Raw genomic sequence first — 19,101 nt, 5'->3', positions numbered from 1 at the left:
GGGGGGGGGGGGGGGGGGGGGGAAGGGGTGGGGGGGGCGGGGGGGGGTGTAACCTGTGACAAGGCAGTTGCCAATTAGGGCTAGTTTTCATTTTTGTTATTTAATATTTATTCATTTTTTGTTTTTTGTTTATATAAAATAGGTCATTGTTATTTGTGCTGTTATAATATTGTGTAAAGGATGCACAATGTACTGTGTTGGTTGACCAAAAAGTTTCAATAAAATATTTATTTAAAAAAAAATCCCCACCCATTATCAAGCTTCCTACCTCCAGGTCCGGAATGCGCCCCAACATGCGCTTCATGAAACCGGCATCATCCCAGTTCGGGGCGTATACATTTACCAATACCACCCACGTCCCCTGCAACTTACCGCTCACCGTCACGTATCGACCTCCATTGTCCACTACGATATTCTTGGTCTCAAACGACACCCGCTTCCCCACCAATATTGCCACCCCTCTGTTCTTCGCATCCAGCCCCGAATGGAATACCTGTCCTACCCATCCCTTTCTTAACCTGACCTGATCCGCCACCTTCAAATGTGCCTCCTGGAGCACGACCACGTCTGCCTTCAGCCCCTTTAAGTGCGCGAACACTCGGGCCCTCTTTACCGGCCCATTCAGGCCCCTCGCATTCCACGTTATCAGCCGGATTGCCCCCCCCCCCCCCCCCCCGCCGACTAGCCATCTCCTTTTCTAGGCCAGTCCCGTGCCCGCGCTGCCCTCACCCTCCAGTCCCCCAGACGGGAGGCCCCCGCCCCGACCACCTCTTCTGTGTCCCATTCCCCTTCGGCCAGTGCAGCAGCAACCCTATTCCCCCCCGCTAGACCCATGTCTAGCTCTTTTGCTCCCCCCATAGCACTCCCGTAAGTCAGCTGACCCCGGCTTCCCCCGCCGCCATTGACCCCCGTGTGGGAATCTCCCAATCAGTGTGCGTTCCTCCATTCCCCACCCCCCTCCGTCCTTCCCTAGTGTGGGAAAAAGCCCGCGCTTTCCTAAGCCTGCCCCACCCCCTCTGGCGCAGCTCCTGTCACGGCCTGTTCTCATTTTCCCCATCCCCGAGTCTCCTCTCCCTCCAGCACCAGCGCCCACCATCTCGTACGTTCTTCTCACCCGGTCCCCTTCCCATCCATCCCCCAACCCGTGGAACATTTCCTGCGCGTGATTAACACCCTATGTACAACAAACATCCCCCCCCCCCACCCTCACAAACCCTCAGTTTGAGTCCAACTTTTCAGTTTGAATAAAGGTCCAAGCCTCAGGCGTTTCAAAATAGTGATGTTGATCCTTGAATGTGACCCACAATCGCGCTGGCTGCAGCATTTCGAATCTCACTCCTTTCCGATGCAGTACCGCCTTGGCCCGGTTGAAACCCGCTCTCCTCTTTGCTACCTCCGTGCTCCAGTCCGGGTATATTCGGATCTCCGCATTCTCCCAGCTGCTGCTCCGCTCTTTCTTAGCCCATTTCAAGACCCTCTCTCTGTCTGTGAAAGGGTGAAACCTGGCCCTTGGCGGCTCATTAGCCTTGGGCCTCCTCGCCAGCACCCGGTGTGCCCCATCCAGCTCCAAAGGCCTCAGAGGGGCCTCCGCGCCCGTCATCGACTCGAGCATCGTGCTCACATATACCCCAGCATCGGCCCCCTCCACTCCTTCAGGGAAACCCAGGATCCGAAGATTCTGTCTCCTCGACCTGTTCTCCAGGTCTTCGAATCTTCCCGCCCACCTCTTGTGCAGCGCCTCGTGCACCTCCACCCTCACCGCCAGGCCCAAGATCTCATCCTCGTTCTCATTAACTTTTTTCTGCACCTCCTGGACCTTGACCTTGTGGGCCTTCTGTGTCATCCCTAATCCTTCAATCGCCGACAGCATAGGCGCCAGCATCTCTTTCCGCAGCTCCTCAAAACAGCGCTTAATGAACTCTTGCAGTTCCGCCCCGCCTTCCACTTTATCTCCGGCCGCCGCCATCTTGTTTTCTTCCCTCGCTTCTCCCGTTGCTCCAACGCCGCCTTTTTGGTCGGTTCACTTCTTGTTCGATCCATAAACCATGAAGAGGGACGTCACTCTCCCCTTCCCACACGGAACGTCTTCAAAAAATTCCCGTTGGGGCTCTTCAAGAGAGCCCGAAAGTCCGTGATCGCAGGAGCTGCCGAATCGTGCGGCTTAGCTCCGCATCGCCGCAACCGGAAGTCAAATTTATGCGTATTAAAGACTAAAATCTTTTAAACATTTCATTACGGTATGGAGCATAGTTTAAGGAAGAGATTAATTGAGAAGTTCACTTACTATGAATTAGACAATAGTCAAGTTATCTTGCAAAAGTTGCACATCATGGTCTCTGGAGTTCTAAATTAATTGAAATTGAGGCTAGGGTATTTCCTTTTGTATAGCAGATTAAGAACCAGCAATGGTGGTGTTTCAGGATCCTCTACTTGTAATGCTTACAGCCCACCTGGAGCACAAGAATTTCCTTCTAACCAGAAGTATCATCGTCCATTATAGACTGACTGGAAGGTCTTATTTCAGTAATCCTTTGGTTGTTTTTTTTTTTAAAAACACCTGTAACAAAGTATACCATCCTTCCTACTTAGGAAGTTTGACTGTCATTAACAAACACATGATCATGCTGTCTTATTTTGTATTTAACAAAGGATTACTTGAGAAATAAAAACAATGGAAATCATTTTAGTGCACAAGTTCATTTGGATCCACAATTGTCTTCATGTCAAGTACGTATTGCTCAAAAATAGGATCACCCGTTACATCCTATACTATGTTTCCAGTTGAGAATACATGTCAAAGCAGACAAAAGCACAATTTTCAATTTGAATCTATGACATGAGCATTTTTGAACAAGTTATGCTATACTATCAAAAGTGGGCTGCTTGGGTTTGTAATCATCTGGTGAAAGATTATCAATTTCTTCCAGTGTTGGTATTTCATCTTCTGGTTTTAACTCTTCTTCAAACATATGTTGCAGCAAGGCATCAACAGTCTTGTATCCTACAACAGAACCAGTGGAAAAATCCTTATTAGCAGTGACTGACCCAAAACCTAGTTGTAACCAAACAAATCTGCAAAGACACGCGCAGATGTGACACTTGCAAGTAAAATCCTTTTTGACTTGACTCCCAAACTGCACAAACAAGGGAGTTATGCAAAATTTCAGAGTAACACAAGCTCCTAAGAAGCCATATAGCGTGCTCATTGATGGAATACTGGATAAGCCAGCATTTATTGCATTTTGGCAGTTCTCATTGTATAAGAAATTATGCATTAGGAATTGGGTGGCAAACATTTACCTTGAAATTCATGGACGGGATTCTGCAGCCTCCCGTTTCTCAGTGACGGGATTTCCCATTGAAGCCACCTCATTCTGCCACATAACCATTGGGAGGGGCCAGAGACCTGCCACCAGCGAATGGGCCAAAATCCTCCAGTCACAAGTCCAATCAAACAGTTTTGTTGCTATACATTTTGGACCCATTGGGGACACGGGGAATTTGGCCGGTTCAGGTGTAGACAGTAAAAATGGTGCTGCCAAGGTTTCTGTTTGTGTTTCAGAACCTCCCATTTTTCGTCCCAAAGGCGTTCTTCAAAAAGGTCAATGCGCTACCTCTGGGTTTGTCTGTGCGGGGAAGACCCCGCAGGTCAGGACGGCCTTTCGGAGGGAGGGAGGGAGGGGCTGCCATTGTCAAATATGGTGAACTATTTTTGGGGGATAAATTTAGAGTACCCAATTTGTTTCTTTCCAATTAAGGGTCAATTTAGCGTGGCCAATCCACCTAGCCTGCACATCTTTGGGTGGTGGGGGTGAAACCTACGCAGACATGGGGAGAATGTGCAAACTCCACACGGACAGTGACCCAGGGCCGGGATTTGAACCCAGGTCCTCAGCGCCGCAGTCCCAGTGCTAATCACTGTGCCACATGCTGCCTCGAATATAAACTATGTTTAAACCGTGTCTTGTATCCGTTCTGACTGTTTTTCCAGATTCGTTGGAAATCTGACCCCGACCTCCGTGCTGTGGCCACCGGCCAGAAAGTCAGAAATCAGACCCGTGTTCGCAGCGCCATTTGTTGCAGGGACCTTCTTGGAGGTGAGTAGTGTATTTAAAAGCCTTACCTTTACAGGAGCAGCCCTTTGGATTTCGGCGGCAGCGGTGCGCAGGGGCCTTCTGGGAGGTGAGTACTTACTTTAAAAAGCCTTACCTTTACAGGAGCAGCCCTTCGGATTTCGGCGGCAGCGGTGCGCAGGGGCCTTCTGGGAGGTGAGTACTTACTTTAAAAAGCCTTACCTTTACAGGAGCAGCCCTTCGGATTTCGGCGGCAGCGGTGCGCAGGGGCCTTCTTGAAGGTGAGTAGTGTATTTAAAAGCCTTGCCTGGTCCCGTGTCTGTTCTTCTTTCCTGTTTTATTTGTTTTTATATAAGGCGGGAACCGGAAGTTCGACCCGCGGACCTCTGGGAAGTCCCCCCCCCCAACTAATAAATTCTGGTGGAGAGGAAACCCGAGACACTACACGTGTAGTGTCTCCCACCCGCCCTCCTCCTCTAACCTAATAATAAGACCCATTGGTGTAAGGTAAGTGCCATATTATATTATTATTATATTATTAGCATTGTGCAGGTCAAGGTTCGGAGGTGGAGGAGCAGTCTCTGTCAGCGAGAGAACCTGAGAACATCTAAGCCACTCAGAAGGTAAGAAGGTAAGTAAGTTATTTTTACTTTTACACCTTTTTTCAAATTGTGTGTGTCGGGGGGAAACTAAAGTGACATCACAGAAAAGCTGTGGCCAGAGTGGCTGGTTGGGATTCTAACCTAAATTTTAAAAAAATTTGAGTATTTGGGAACTAATTAAACATAATAACTTAATTATAATTTAGAGGATATCTAAGCCAGAGATAGGAGAGTATTATAGTTAGCTATCGCATTTCTATTAGAAATCTAGTGCTAGGAAACAGATAGTTGACAGTAACTTTGAAATTTTAAAAAAAGTATTTAAAAAAAAAGAAGACAAATTTTAATTAATTGACGCAATGTCAGTTAGAGGGGGTGCTGTGCTCTGACTGTGAGATGTGGCAGGTCCGGGAGGCTTCCAGCGTCCCGGATGGCTTCATCTGCAGAAAGTGCACCCAACTGGAGCTCCTCACAGACCGCATGGTTCGGTTGGAGCGGTAATTGGATGCACTTAGGAGCATGCAGGTGGCGGAAAGCGTCATAGATCGCAGTTATGTAAATGTGGTCACACCCAAGGTGCAGGCAGAGAAATGGGTGACCACCAGAAAGGGCAGGCAGTCAGTGCAGGAATCCCCTGTGGTTGTCCCCCTCTCGAACAGATATACCCCTTTGGATACTGTCGGGGGGGATAGCCTATGAGGGGAAAACAGCAGCAGCCAGAGCAGTGGCACCACGGCTGGCTCTGATGTTCAGAAGGGAGGGTCAAAGCGCAGAAGAGTAATAGTAATAGGGGACTCTATAGTCAGGGGCACAGATAGGCGCTTCTGTGGACGTGAAAGAGACTCCAGGATGGTATGTTGCCTCCCTGGTGCCAGGGTCCAGGATGTCTCCGAACGGGTAGAGGGAATCCTCAAGGGGGAGGGCAAACAGGCAGAGGTCGTTGTACATATTGGTACTAACGACATAGGCAGGAAGGGGCATGAGGTCCTGCAGCAGGAGTTCAGGGAGCTGGGCAGAAAGTTAAAAGACAGGACCTCGAGGGTTGTAATCTCGGGATTACTCCCTGTGCCACGTGCCAGTGAGGCTAGAAATAGGAAGATAGAGCAGATAAACACGTGGCTAAACAGCTGGTGTAGGAGGGAGGGTTTCCATTATCTGGACCACTGGGAGCTCTTCCGGGGCAGGTGTGACCTGTATAAGAAGGACGGGTTGCATCTAAACCGGAGAGGCATAAATATCCTGGCCGCGAGGTTTGCTAGTGTCACACGGGAGGGTTTAAACTAGTATGGCAGGGGGGTGGGCACGGGAGCAATAGGTCAGAAGGTGAGAGCATTGAGGGAGAACTAGGGAATAGGGACAGTGTGGCTCTGAGGCAGAGCAGACGGGGAGAAGTTGCTGAACACAGCGGGTCTGGTGGCCTGAAGTGCATATGTTTTAATGCAAGGAGCATTACGGGTAAGGCAGATGAACTTAGAGCTTGGATTACTACTTGGAACTATGATGTTGTTGCCATTACAGAGACCTGGTTGAGGGAAGGGCAGGATTGGCAGCTAAACGTTCCAGGATTTAGATGTTTCAGGCGGGATAGAGGGGGATGTAAAAGGGGAGGTGGAGTTGCGCTACTTGTTCGGGAGAATATCACAGCTATACTGCGAGAGGACACCTCAGAGGGCAGTGAGGCTATATGGGTAGAGATCAGGAATAAGAAGGGTGCAGTCACAATGTTGGGGGTATACTACAGGCCTCCCAACAGCCAGCGGGAGATAGAGGAGCAGATAGGTAGACAGATTTTGGAAAAGAGTAAAAACAACAGGGTTGTGGTGATGGGAGACTTCAACTTCCCCAATATTGACTGGGACTCACTTAGTGCCAGGGGCTTAGACGGGGCGGAGTTTGTAAGGAGCATCCAGGAGGGCTTCTTAAAACAATATGTAAACAGTCCAACTAGGGAAGGGGCGGTACTGGACCTGGTATTGGGGAATGAGCCCGGCCAGGTGGTAGATGTTTCAGTAGGGGAGCATTTTGGTAACAGTGACCACAATTCAGTAAGTTTTAAAGTACTGGTGGACAAGGATAAGAGTGGTCCGAGGATGAATGTGCTAAATTGGGGGAAGGCTAATTATAACAATATTAGGCGGGAACTGAAGAACATAGATTGGGGGCGGATGTTTGAGGGCAAATCAACATCTGACATGTGGGAGGCTTTCAAGTGTCAGTTGAAAGGAATACAGGACCGGCATGTTCCTGTGAGGAAGAAAGATAAATACGGCAATTTTCGGGAACCTTGGATGACGAGTGATATTGTAGGCCTCGTCAAAAAGAAAAAGGAGGCATTTGTCAGGGCTAAAAGGCTGGGAACAGACGAAGCCTGTGTGGCATATAAGGAAAGTAGGAAGGAACTTAAGCAAGGAGTCAGGAGGGCTAGAAGGGGTCACGAAAAGTCATTAGCAAATAGGGTTAAGGAAAATCCCAAGGCTTTTTACACGTACATAAAAAGCAAGAGGGTAGCCAGGGAAAGGGTTGGCCCACTGAAGGATAGGCAAGGGAATCTATGTGTGGAGCCAGAGGAAATGGGCGAGGTACTAAATGAATACTTTGCATCAGTATTCACCAAAGAGAAGGAATTGGTAGATGTTGAGTCTGGAGAAGGGGGTGTAGATAGCCTGGGTCACATTGTGATCCAAAAAGACGAGGTGTTGGGTGTCTTAAAAAATATTAAGGTAGATAAGTCCCCAGGGCCTGATGGGATCTACCCCAGAATACTGAAGGAGGCTGGAGAGGAAATTGCTGAGGCCTTGACAGAAATCTTTGGATCCTCGCTGTCTTCAGGGGATGTCCCGGAGGACTGGAGAATAGCCAATGTTGTTCCTCTGTTTAAGAAGGGTAGCAAGGATAATCCCGGGAACTACAGGCCGGTGAGCCTTACGTCAGTGGTAGGGAAATTACTGGAGAGAATTCTTAGAGACAGGATCTACTCCCATTTGGAAGCAAATGGACGTATTAGTGAGAGGCAGCACGGTTTTGTGAAGGGGAGGTCGTGTCTCACTAACTTGATAGAGTTTTTCAAGGAGGCCACTAAGATGATTGATGCAGGTAGGGCAGTAGATGTTGTCTATATGGACTTCAGTAAGGCCTTTGACAAGGTCCCTCATGGTAGACTAGTACAAAAGGTGAAGTCACACGGGATCAGGGGTGAACTGGCAAGGTGGATACAGAATTGGCTAGGCCATAGAAGGCAGAGGGTAGCAATGGAGGGATGCTTTTCTAATTGGAGGGCTGTGACCAGTGGTGTTCCACAGGGATCAGTGCTGGGACCTTTGCTCTTTGTAGTATATATAAATGATTTGGAGGAAAATGTAACTGGTCTGATTAGTAAGTTTGCAGACGACACAAAGGTTGGTGGAATTGCGGATAGCGATGAGGACTGTCTGAGGATACAGCAGGATTTAGATTGTCTGGAGACTTGGGCGGAGAGATGGCAGATGGAGTTTAATCCGGACAAATGTGAGGTAATGCATTTTGGAAGGTCTAATGCAGGTAGGGAATATACAGTGAATGGTAGAACCCTCAAGAGTATTGAAAGTCAAAGAGATCTAGGAGTACAGGTCCACAGGTCATTGAAAGGGGCAACACAGGTGGAGAAGGTAGTCAAGAAGGCATACGGCATGCTTGCCTTCATTGGCCGGGGCATTGAGTATAAGAATTGGCAAGTCATGTTGCAGCTGTATAGAACCTTAGTTAGGCCACACTTGGATCAATTCTGGTCGCCACACTACCAGAAGGATGTGGAGGCTTTAGAGAGGGTGCAGAAGAGATTTACCAGAATGTTGCCTGGTCTGGAGGGCATAAGCTATGAGGAGCGGTTGAATAAACTCGGTTTGTTCTCACTGGAACGAAGGAGGTTGAGGGGCGACCTGATAGAGGTATACAAAATTACGAGGGGCATAGACAGAGTGGATAGTCAGAGGCTTTTCCCCAGGGTAGAGGGGTCAATTACTAGGGGGCATAGGTTTAAGGTGAGAGGGGCAAGGTTTAGAGTAGATGTACGAGGCAAGTTTTTTACGTAGAGGGTAGTGGGTACCTGGAACTCGCTACCGGAGGAGGTAGTGGAAGCAGGGACGATAGGGACATTTAAGGGGCATCTTGACAAATATATGAATAGGATGGGAATAGAAGGATACGGACCCAGGAAGTGTAGAAGATTGTAGTTTAGTCGGGCAGTATGGTCGGCACGGGCTTGGAGGGCCGAAGGGCCTGTTCCTGTGCTGTACATTTCTTTGTTCTTTGTTGAAAAAGTCAGCCTGAGTCAGACGTTTGAATCGCAAGACAGGTTTTATTGTCTGAAGCTCCAGGGAGAACAGCGGGCCGGCGTTAAAAGACAGCACGGTCCACACTGAACTCAAAGTACATACAGAAAAGCTTCATCTTATACACAACAGATTTCTTACAAGTTTTGGCGGGCTTTCTGGTTCTGACGTCAATACCAGGCTTTTTAATAGGATTTATTTAGGTTCACAATAGAGCTCCCTTTAACTAGATCAAATGGTGATGGCTTTTGGGTGGCGGTTGAGATATGTTCCGGGTTTCATAACGAAGTGTTAAATGCAGGCTTTGTATTGATTGGGAATACTTTATTTTCCTGATGGGATCTGTGTCTGTGCTTTTTAAGTGTGGTCTTTCTGTGCTACCCATCTGATTTAACCCTTTGCCTGCCTGTTTCTGGTACAGTGTCAGCCATGATTTATGGTCTTGATCCGGTGTCCCGGATTTTCCCCTTACAACTACCCCCTCTCGGCCAGGGGGTCCCATTCATGGCCGACCCCCCTCAGGCCGACATTTGTTCATAGATATCTCGTTGGTAGTTGAAGATCTTCTGGGGGAGAGAAGTCGCGGGGCTCTTCTGTCATTAGACTTGCAGTTGAAATGGCTTTGGACACTAGTAATTTGCAACATTTTTACACAACCCAGGCCTAGGCAGAGTACAAACAGTGTGGATAGCAGCAGAATCACCCCATTCTTCAAATATGTTCCCCAAGCCTTATCCAGTAACCAGCCAAGCCAATTACCATTTCCCTGGGACCCCAGTCTGAACCCATTCAGCTGTTTGCGTATTGCAGCCATTGCTGCTGTGATATTGAGGGTCTCATCGTGTTCATATGTTATGCATTGGTCCTGAATAATAGTGCACACCCCTCCTTGTCGGGCCAGCTGATAGTCTACCGCATAGCGAGTTTGTTGTGTGTACAGCCTAAGTTCCGCGGGTTCCTGATTAATAGCCCCGAATGCCTGCAAAGTGTGATTCCCGAGAATGGTTAAACCACAGATGATGAAATTCCTGTTTTTTGCACTAACCACCCCGGCCGCTCCCCCTAGGGATACAGTCCCTAGGAACCCATATCCTAATGATGACCCCAATGTAGTAGGTGTCTGCCAGTCAGCGCAGAATTCTGCACTGGCAGATCGAGAAACTATTCATTTTTGGACGTGTCCCTCGCTTGGGCATGGAACAGTAAGGGGTTTAATAGTCCCTACTGTGAAGAACCTCGGGGGTCACTCTGTGACTGTTGCGTAAACATTTTTAAACAAGAACACATATCCCTCCTTTGCCCGGCCGCACCCTGTGCTCCTGGGTCGCTTAACCCTGTGGTTCCATGTGGAGGCACCCTCCCTTTCCCTCGACTCCCCAGTTGATTCTACCCCCTGGTAGAAATCAAATGGGTATGTCCATAAGGCTGAGCGTACGTGTGTACCGTTTCACATACCACACACAAGCGGCCTTCCCTTTGTAATCGCGACGCATTCCTGCTGCCTGCAAACGCAGGTGAAGTGTCCCTCTGCTGGGTACAGTGTCTGGACGCACAAATTGCTTTTAGGGACTAGGGCATACACGCATCCCCAGCCCTGTCCTTTGAAGCATTGGGGGTAATCCCCATATCCCTCTGCCCGTTGGGGCACTGATCCTCCCGATATCCCGAGCTCAGTGAGCTCCACACACCTCCCCTGCATTCCCCGTTTGAAATGTCCAATTTGCTCGTTACAGGGTTTCCTCGAGGTGTCTATGGTATATAATTCGTGTGGTAGTCACCCTGGTGTGGCTATGAATAGGGATTCTACTGACCGTCTTTAGGATAGCAGGCCGTCCTGTTCCCATGTATCTGGGTGTGGGTTTTATGAAACAAGTTCTCCCCTATAAGTGACATTTTTACATTGGTAGGACATAGATATTGGAAAATATATATAGTTATAAGAATGGATTTGTCTAGCCCCATGTTGTGGGCCTCAATACAGTTATATACAGTACAGAAATATAACCAATATTAAATAGGGTGTTGTCTTGCTGGTCGATCTTTTGATGAATTGAGTTCGTCCTGTAGTCCAAAAAGAGAAAAATCAGTATTTAGATTTGGTTATCTGTACATGGTTTCAATTGGGTCCAGTGTTTCCAAATCCCTTGTCCTCTGATATCTACACATGCACAGGTGTCTCCACTAATAATAATTTCATATGGTCCACACCACTTTGGGGCAAATCCCGGTTTTGCGGGCAGCATTTTTACAAAGACGCGGTCTCCAGCTTCCGGGACCTCAGGGAATATTTCTAGGTCCCTCTGTGCGTCGGCTTGTGTCTGATTAGTAATTGTGGATCGCCGCATCCCTTTCAGTTGGGTGCTAAGATCCTGGATGTATCGCCGAATTTTGTCTTTTATTGGACCCACATCGGTCCCACCTGTGATTATATTTTCGGCCAGTTGCATGGCTCGCCCGGTCATTAACTCGTACAGGGTTAAACCCGTGGTCCGGTTTGTGGTTGCCTTAAGTCTCATTGAAATTGCCGGCAGGACATTTGTCCACCCTCTTCCCGACGTTTGTATAGCTTTAGCTAGGGCAACTTTTAAAGTTCGATTCATTCGCTCTACCATCCCTGAGCTTTGATGGTGGTATGGTATGTGGAATTTCTGTTTTATATCTAATAATTGGCAAATGGTTTTCATGACCGTACCTGTGAAATGTGTTCCTTGGTCTGAATCGATTTGTACTGGCATTCCCCATCGGGGAAGTATCTCCTCTGCTAAAATTCTGGCCACAGTGGTGGCAGTAAAATTTGTTGTTGGGAATGCGTCCACCCACCTAGTAAATTGGTCGATAACAACCAGGCAGTATGTTTTCCCATGAGAGGGTGGCAACGGTCCTATGAAGTCCATTTGTATCTGTTCCCAGGGCCCCCTTGGTCTTGGCTGGTGTCCCATTCTAACTTTTATGGGTCTCCCGGGATCGTGCTGTGCGCACACGGTGTAGTTGCGACAATATGTTGCTACATTTCTCCCCAATCCCTTCCACCACCATTCTCTCTCCAGGCTGCTGATCATTGCATCTCTGCCTGTATGGGAGAAACCGTGGTGTAGTTCCAATAAGGTGGTCTGAATACATTCTGGTGCCATTACCCTATTGTCCTTCCTCCAAATTCCATCAGCCCCCTCGGCTGCCCCTAATTCTCTCCATCTATCTCGCTCCGGTTGTGGAATGTCCTCCTGTAATTTCTAGATATTGATTTCCTCCCTTTCTATCTCTAGTACTGCAACAGGTTGTTCCTCTATAGCACTGTCTTCCAGTGCTCGTTGTGCTGCTCTGTCTGCGGCTTGATTTCCTTTATAATGGATCTACCCCAGGGTACCTTTCCCTGGATCCTTTTGGTGGGCTTTTATTTTTATTACTGTGGCCTCTTTAGGCCCTTTGCTAGCTTCTAGCAGTGCTGTTATTCGCGGCTGGTGTTGTTGCTCTTATTAGCCTTAGTTTTATTAGCTCTAATTCGGTCACCTTTGCTCACGAGTCGCCAGGTAAGTATCTGATAACTAGAGCGTGAACCACGTGGCGGTATGATTAATAAGACAGCACACCGCTTAGTAAGAGTAAAATCAACGGTCATTTATTATGTACAGCAATAAATACTTATAAAATAATCCTTCTTTCTAGACTACTACCTACCACTACTGGCCAATACTTAACTTTTGGGAATGGCCCATCAGGTCAGGGAAACAAATGGCTTATCGAATTGGGTCTGGCCTGCGGGATTCAAAGGCTGATACAGGTCGATGGCTAGGCATCTCTATCGGGTAGCGATCGCTGGAGTCAAACTTACGGTTGCTGGTCGATGGTTCTTGCGAGGGTTGCGAGCAGAAGAAGGGAGAGAAGGGTCGATCTGAACTTGGCCCCTTACTCTTATAGTTCCCAGGGGCTTCCCGCCTCTCGGGGCGGACCTTGACCCTGGTCCCAAGTGATTGGACTTGTTCCCAATCACTGGGTTCGATATGCTCCAATAATGGGGCGATTCCTTGATCGGGGGGGGGTCGTTCACCTTTCTTTGTCTCGGCCACTGCTGGCGCCGAGAGGTCTGGATCGGAATTCAATTGCTAATATGTTGCAATTGTTCCCGGGGATAGCCGATTAAACTGCAGATGTCTGGGTGGATGTGCTGCTAATGGTCGCAGGTATCGATCTGGGCCGACTTCCCCATAGCTGAATACGCTGTTCTGTCTGCAGCTGTCCGTTTGTGCCCTGTTGGCTGCTTTTCCCATCAGCCTTTTCGGTTAGCCATTTTAGGTCGGGGTTTTGGCCAAATTAATCGGGAATCAGCCATTTTAGGTGGCTACAGTGTTTAATGGGGGGTACCACCAGTCGTAAGGAATCCCCTTTTGCCCCATGCGGTCATGTAATCATGGATCACACCGAACGCATATTGGCTGTCCGTGTAGATGTTTACCGTTCCTCCTTTGGCTTGCCGTAATGCTTGTGTGAGGGCTACCAATTCTGCTACCCCCATCAATCCTTCCTGATTTTATGGTTTCTAACTCCTGATTTACCACGGCCCACCTCATTCTGGGTGACCCGTTTATATACTTGCGGGACCCATCTACATAGAGGGTCTCTTCTGCTATTGGAAGGGGTACGTCCCTAATTTTTCCGTCACTCTCATCTCTGTCCACGTCCCCACAGATGTGCTCCTCCCCAGTACCTAGAATTCCCTCTGCGGGGTTCTCTCCCGTGTCCCTGACTATAGTAACAGAATTACTGGGTGGCAAGAGGACTGCTTCCCACCTTGCCCTTCTGATATTGGAAACTGTTTTTAGCTTCCCAGTGTTTAGCATCTCTACCAGGGTGTGCTTGGTATGTAAAACTATGTTCCCTGTCATGATAACTGGTTCGCTCACCCTCACAGCCCAGGCTGCACAGTCCAATGCTGCTATGCACCTGGGCAGCCCAGTAACCACCGGTCCTTCGGCTGTGGAGTAATACCCTCTGGGTCTCTTCTTATTTCCGTGGTCCTGTGAGACCACAGCAGAGTAAAAACCGTCTTGGTTGTCACAATGTATGTGAAAGTCCTTGCTGCCGTCTGGCAACCCTAATCCTGGTGCTGAAATTAGTCTTGCCTTTAACTCACTATATGCCTCCTCCTGCTTGTGGGTTCCTGCAATTTCTAGCTAGGTGTCCCGGTCTGTCACACTTGTAGCAGCTGGGCCCACTCCCTCCTTGGTAAGAGGCTCCTATCCTCTCTGGTCTTGGTTTTGCTTGGGGCATTTTCCCTTCCTGTACCCCGCTAGCCCACTCGACTAGCTCATCATAATCTTGGAGGCTATCACTCCCATTCTCAGGATTCCCTGATGCGTTTCAGATAACCCGTCCTTAAAGGCTTGGACAAAGGCTCTGTCCCCCCTCTCGGAGTTATCCTGCCCTGAGCATTCTTTATAGATTTTAAACAATCGTTCCCCAAATTCGGATGCTCCCTCTCCCTTCTGCTGTTTTGTGTTAGTAATCTTGCTCCAATTAGTGGGAAAGTTCCCCAACACCCGCTGGATTTCAATTTTAAATTGTGCAAAGGGAACCAGCTGCGCTTCCATTTCTGCCGGTAAGGGAACGGCCTGGGTCCATCTGCCCCCATTATAATCCTGGGCGGCTGGAGCGGTGGGTCCACCCGCTACCCGTCGCCACTTATCCGCTGGGCAGGCTGCCCTGACCAGCTGGTGTTCCACCCAGAGTGTATCCAATTCCTCCCAAAACTTCAAATTTGTACTTCTGGGACTCAGTCGCCCCAGGGAGGCCATAATCTGTTGTCTCTCTCCTGGGGTGAAAGGTTTGTAATTTGCTTTTGGTTGCGCCTCAGTCCCCCCTCTGGTGACTGGTGCCGAATTGTAATTCCTCGTGTCCCACTCCTGTTGCGGAGTGGTAGCCCCAAGTTGCACGGGCTCATATGGAGGTGAGGGGACTGTTCTCCTTTCCCTCAACATGTAATTCTCTTGTTCGAACTCCCTAATCTTCTCCTCCAGCTCACTGATTCATTTGGTTTCTTTCTCCTTTTCATCTGAGGAGGCATTTACTTCCTCAATCAGTCCCGCTAATTGAGTTACTAACATGATGCCCATCTTCTTTACTTTATCTCGTTTTATCCCATTTATCCATTCTCTTTGGTGTTCTAAAAGGTTGTGTTGCATCCCACCCTTCCTTTCTCATCTTGGCTACTATCGCTTCTCTGGCTGATAAATACTTAAACATGAGGGAGTCTGCAGACACTCCCTTCAAAACAACACTGTCTGCCATTTTCTGGACAGACCCACAACCCCTGCGTGCTTGACTGCAGTAAAGTGCCCGACTGTTTACCCCACTCCTATTCACTCTCCTCTCCCAGCACCGTACAGTATTGCTATGTGTCTTCGTAGTGTGGTCAGTGGGTCTCCTTGCCCCTGTACCCCCCACTATTCCTGGCACCTCACGCTTGGCTTATCGCTGTCCTAGTAGGGTATACACCCGGGGATCACCCAGAGTCAGACACCTTCCAGCACCTCCCGCTTGGCCACCGCCTGCACCTAACAAGGCTGATCCGTTGGCCCCCTGCTATTCAGACGAACAGAGTTGTGACACAAAATTTGCGGGTCCCCGTAAGGATTGCCGCATAAAAACGTGGACCTTTGGTCAGAGGGGATTGATCTCCTATTCCTCACCACAACACCAATCAGCAAAGCCCCTGTAAGTAGTAACCCTTTTTCGACCCTGCGTTGTTCGCCACTACAGGGTCTTTTTGGTTAAGTGATTTCCACCACCCGTGTCCTTCACTCCAAGTGCCCTTGTGTCTCAATTCCTACTTCAAATCCTGACCTTCGCGTGGGTCTCCTCTTAACAGCCGCCCAAAGCAAGGTTTTGAGACAGACACTGTCCTTTGCTTAGGGATCAGGTAGTGCTTTCTATACACAATACATGGGTTAGTTACAACAGTTATCAGCATGCGGTTTATCTTACTTTGAATCTACACCCTGTGATCACTTACTTCTTGCCCTGTCAATTTCACGAATACTGGATTTTACTTTTAGCTCTGTTCCTTATTGTATGGAAAACTTTTAAACAATAATTACTTACCTGTTTTTGGAGGTTGCTCCGACCTTTACCTCTGGGTTCCTTGACCCTTCACCTGGAGTAAAACTCACTTGCTCCGGAATTAAAAGTTTCTGTAAGTTAACTTATATTTTAAACAGTTACCATACTTAGTCAGGAATCCCATTCCCCCAAATTTAAGAACCCCAAATTTCGAATCCCGTTCCCCAAATTTAAATACAAGAACCCCAAATTTCCCCAAAGGTACCTTTTGTTTAAACCGTGTCTTGTATCCGTTCTGACTGTTTTTCCAGATTCGTTGGAAATCTGACCCCGACCTCCGTGCCGTGGCCACCGGCCAGAAAGTCAGAAATCAGACCCGTGTTCGCAGCGCCATTTGTTGCAGGGAAAAAGTCAGCCTGAGTCAGACGTTTGAATCGCAAGACAGGTTTTATTGTCTGAAGCTCCAGGGAGAACAGCGGGCCGGCGTTAAAAGACAGCACGGTCCACACTGAACTCAAAGTACATACAGAAAGGCTTCATCTTATACACAACAGATTTCTTACAAGTTTTGGTGGGCTTTCTGGCTCTGACGTCAATACCATGCTTTTTAATAGGATTTATTTAGGTTCACAATAGAGCTCCCTTTAACTAGATCAAATGGTGATGGCTTTTGGGTGGCGGTTGAGATATGTTCCGGGTTTCATAACGAGGTGTTAAATGCAGGCTTTGTATTGATTGGGAATACTTTATTGTCCTGATGGGATCTGTGTCTGTGCTTTTTAAGTGTGGTCTTTCTGTGCTACCCATCTGATTTAACCCTTTACCTGCCTGTTTCTGGTACAGTGTCAGCCATGATTTATGGTCTTGATCCGTTGTCCCGGATTTTCCCCTTACAACCCTAACCAGATGTGACATTATATCATGTATCTCTGAACTATGGCCAGGTTGGTGAACTATTTTCTTTTTGTTTCAGAGGTCATCATGCAGCTATGTGGAATCATTTCTTTAATACCTGGTTATATATTCCCAACTGCCAGACTCTACCATCACTTCGAGATCTACGGGAAAAGCTGGCGTCGCTCTTTAAGGAACTGAAATCACTTCGGCGGCGGTTAATGTCACTTTTACTTGAAAATAAACCTTCACAAAGAATCTAAACTGAATGACGTTAAGGGCTCATGGAATCTAGATTAAAGCTTTTGACATCAATTTTGGTCTCAAGTTGTGCTTTTACTCATTCCAGTGCATGTAGCATTTTTCTAGTTGTTTGGAACTAAACTGCCTCAATCTACAAGTGGAGTTTATCACAAACAGCAGTGATTTTAACCCCGCGGCTAGATGGCATTTTTTCCTGTCAAATTTATGCGTTTTAAAGACTAAAATCTTTTAAACATTTAATTACGGTATGGAGCATAGTTTAAGGAAGAGATTAATTGAGAAGTTCACTTACTATGAATTAGACAATAGTCAAGTCATCTTGCAAAAGTTGCACATCATGGTCTATGGCGTTCCAAATTAATTGAAATTGAGGCTAGGGTATTTCCTTTTGTATAGCAGATTAAGAACCAGCAATGGTGGTGTTTCAGGATCCTCTACTTGTAATGCTTACAGCCCACCTGGAGCACAAGAATTTCCTTCTAACCAGAAGTATCATCGTCCATTATAGACTGACTGGAAGGTCTTATTTCAGTAATCCTTTGGTTGTTTTTTTTTTTAAAAACACCTGTAACAAAGTATACCATCCTTCCTACTTAGGAAGCTTGACTGTCATTAACAAACACATGATCATGCTGTCTTATTTTGTATTTAACAAAGGATTACTTGAGAAATAAAAACAATGGAAATCATTTTAGTGCACAAGTTCATTTGGATCCACAATTGTCTTCATGTCAAGTACTTATTGCTCAAAAATAGGATCACCCGTTACATCCTATACTATGTTTCCAGTTGAGAATACATGTCAAAGCAGACAAAAGCACAATTTTCAATTTGAATCTATGACATGAGCATTTTTGAACAAGTTATGCTATACTATCAAAAGTGGGCTGCTTGGGTTTGTAATCATCTGGTGAAAGATTATCAATTTCTTCCAGTGTTGGTATTTCATCTTCTGGTTTTAACTCTTCTTCAAACATATGTTGCAGCAAGGCATCAACAGTCTTGTATCCTACAACAGAGCCATTGGAAAAATCCTTATTAGCAGTGACTGACCCAAAACCTAGTTGTAACCAAACAAATCTGCAAAGACACGCGCAGATGTGACACTTGCAAGTAAAATCCTTTTTGACTTGACTCCCAAACTGCACAATCAAGGGAGTTATGCAAAATTTTCAGAGTAACACAAGATCCTGAGAAGCCATATAGTGTGCTCATTGATGGAATGTTGGATAAGCCAGCATTTATTGCATTTTGGCAGTTCTCATTGTATAAGAAATTATGCATTAGGAATTGGGTGGCAAACATCTATCTTGAAATTCATGGACGGGATTCTGCAGCCTCCCGTTTCTCAGTGACGGGATTTCCCATTGAAGCCACCTCATTCTGCCACATAACCATTGGGAGGGGCCAGAGACCTGCCACCAGTGAATGGGCCAGAATTCTCCAGTCACAAGTCCAATCAAACAGTTTTGTTGCTATACATTTTGGACCCATTGGGGACACGGGGAATTTGGCCGGTTCAGGTGTAGACAGTAAAAATGGTGCTGCCAAGGTTTCTGTTTGTGTTTCAGAGCCTCCCATTTTTCATCCCAAAGGCGTTCTTCAAAAAGGTCAATGCGCTACCTCTGGGTTTGTCTGGGCGGGGAAGACCCCGCAGGTCAGGACGGCCTTTCGGAGGGAGGGAGGGGCTGCCGTTGTCGAATATGATGAACTATTTTTGGGGGATAAATTTAGAGTACCCAATTTGTTTTTTTCCAATTAAGGGGCAATTTAGCGTGGCCAATCCACCTAGCCTGCACATCTTTGGGTGGTGGGGGTGAAACCTACGCAGACATGGGGAGAATGTGCAAACTCCACACGGACAGTGACCCAGGGCCGGGATTTGAACCCAGGTCCTCAGCGCCGCAG

At 47.5% G+C, this 19,101-nt stretch overlaps 1 protein-coding gene and 2 long non-coding RNA genes across 4 annotated transcripts in view; 1 reads left to right on the top strand and 2 right to left on the bottom strand.

Annotated features, from left to right (window-relative positions):
- Window positions 1-2,622: 2,622 nt before the first annotated feature.
- On the bottom strand, window positions 2,623-16,069 carry LOC140411071 (uncharacterized). Its single transcript, XR_011940800.1, has 2 exons — window positions 15,989-16,069; window positions 2,623-3,001 (listed from the first exon to the last, which is right to left on the bottom strand). It is a non-coding gene; the product is annotated as an uncharacterized lncRNA (long non-coding RNA).
- On the top strand, window positions 15,253-17,244 carry LOC140411070 (uncharacterized). Its single transcript, XR_011940799.1, has 2 exons — window positions 15,253-15,690; window positions 17,009-17,244. It is a non-coding gene; the product is annotated as an uncharacterized lncRNA (long non-coding RNA).
- tpcn3 (two pore segment channel 3) overlaps window positions 16,464-19,101 on the bottom strand; it is a 107,594-nt gene continuing 104,956 nt past the window's right edge. For both annotated transcript variants that reach the window (XM_072500075.1, XM_072500076.1), the window contains one exon: window positions 16,464-18,202. In XM_072500075.1, the coding sequence (XP_072356176.1) occupies window positions 18,057-18,202 (146 nt within the window). In that variant the 3' untranslated portion in view covers window positions 16,464-18,056. The remainder of the gene's footprint in view (window positions 18,203-19,101) is intronic.

This window comes from Scyliorhinus torazame, chromosome 4 (assembly GCF_047496885.1).
Source record: "Scyliorhinus torazame isolate Kashiwa2021f chromosome 4, sScyTor2.1, whole genome shotgun sequence".
Taxonomy (NCBI): domain Eukaryota; kingdom Metazoa; phylum Chordata; class Chondrichthyes; order Carcharhiniformes; family Scyliorhinidae; genus Scyliorhinus; species Scyliorhinus torazame.
This window is presented reverse-complemented; position numbering and strand designations above follow the sequence as displayed.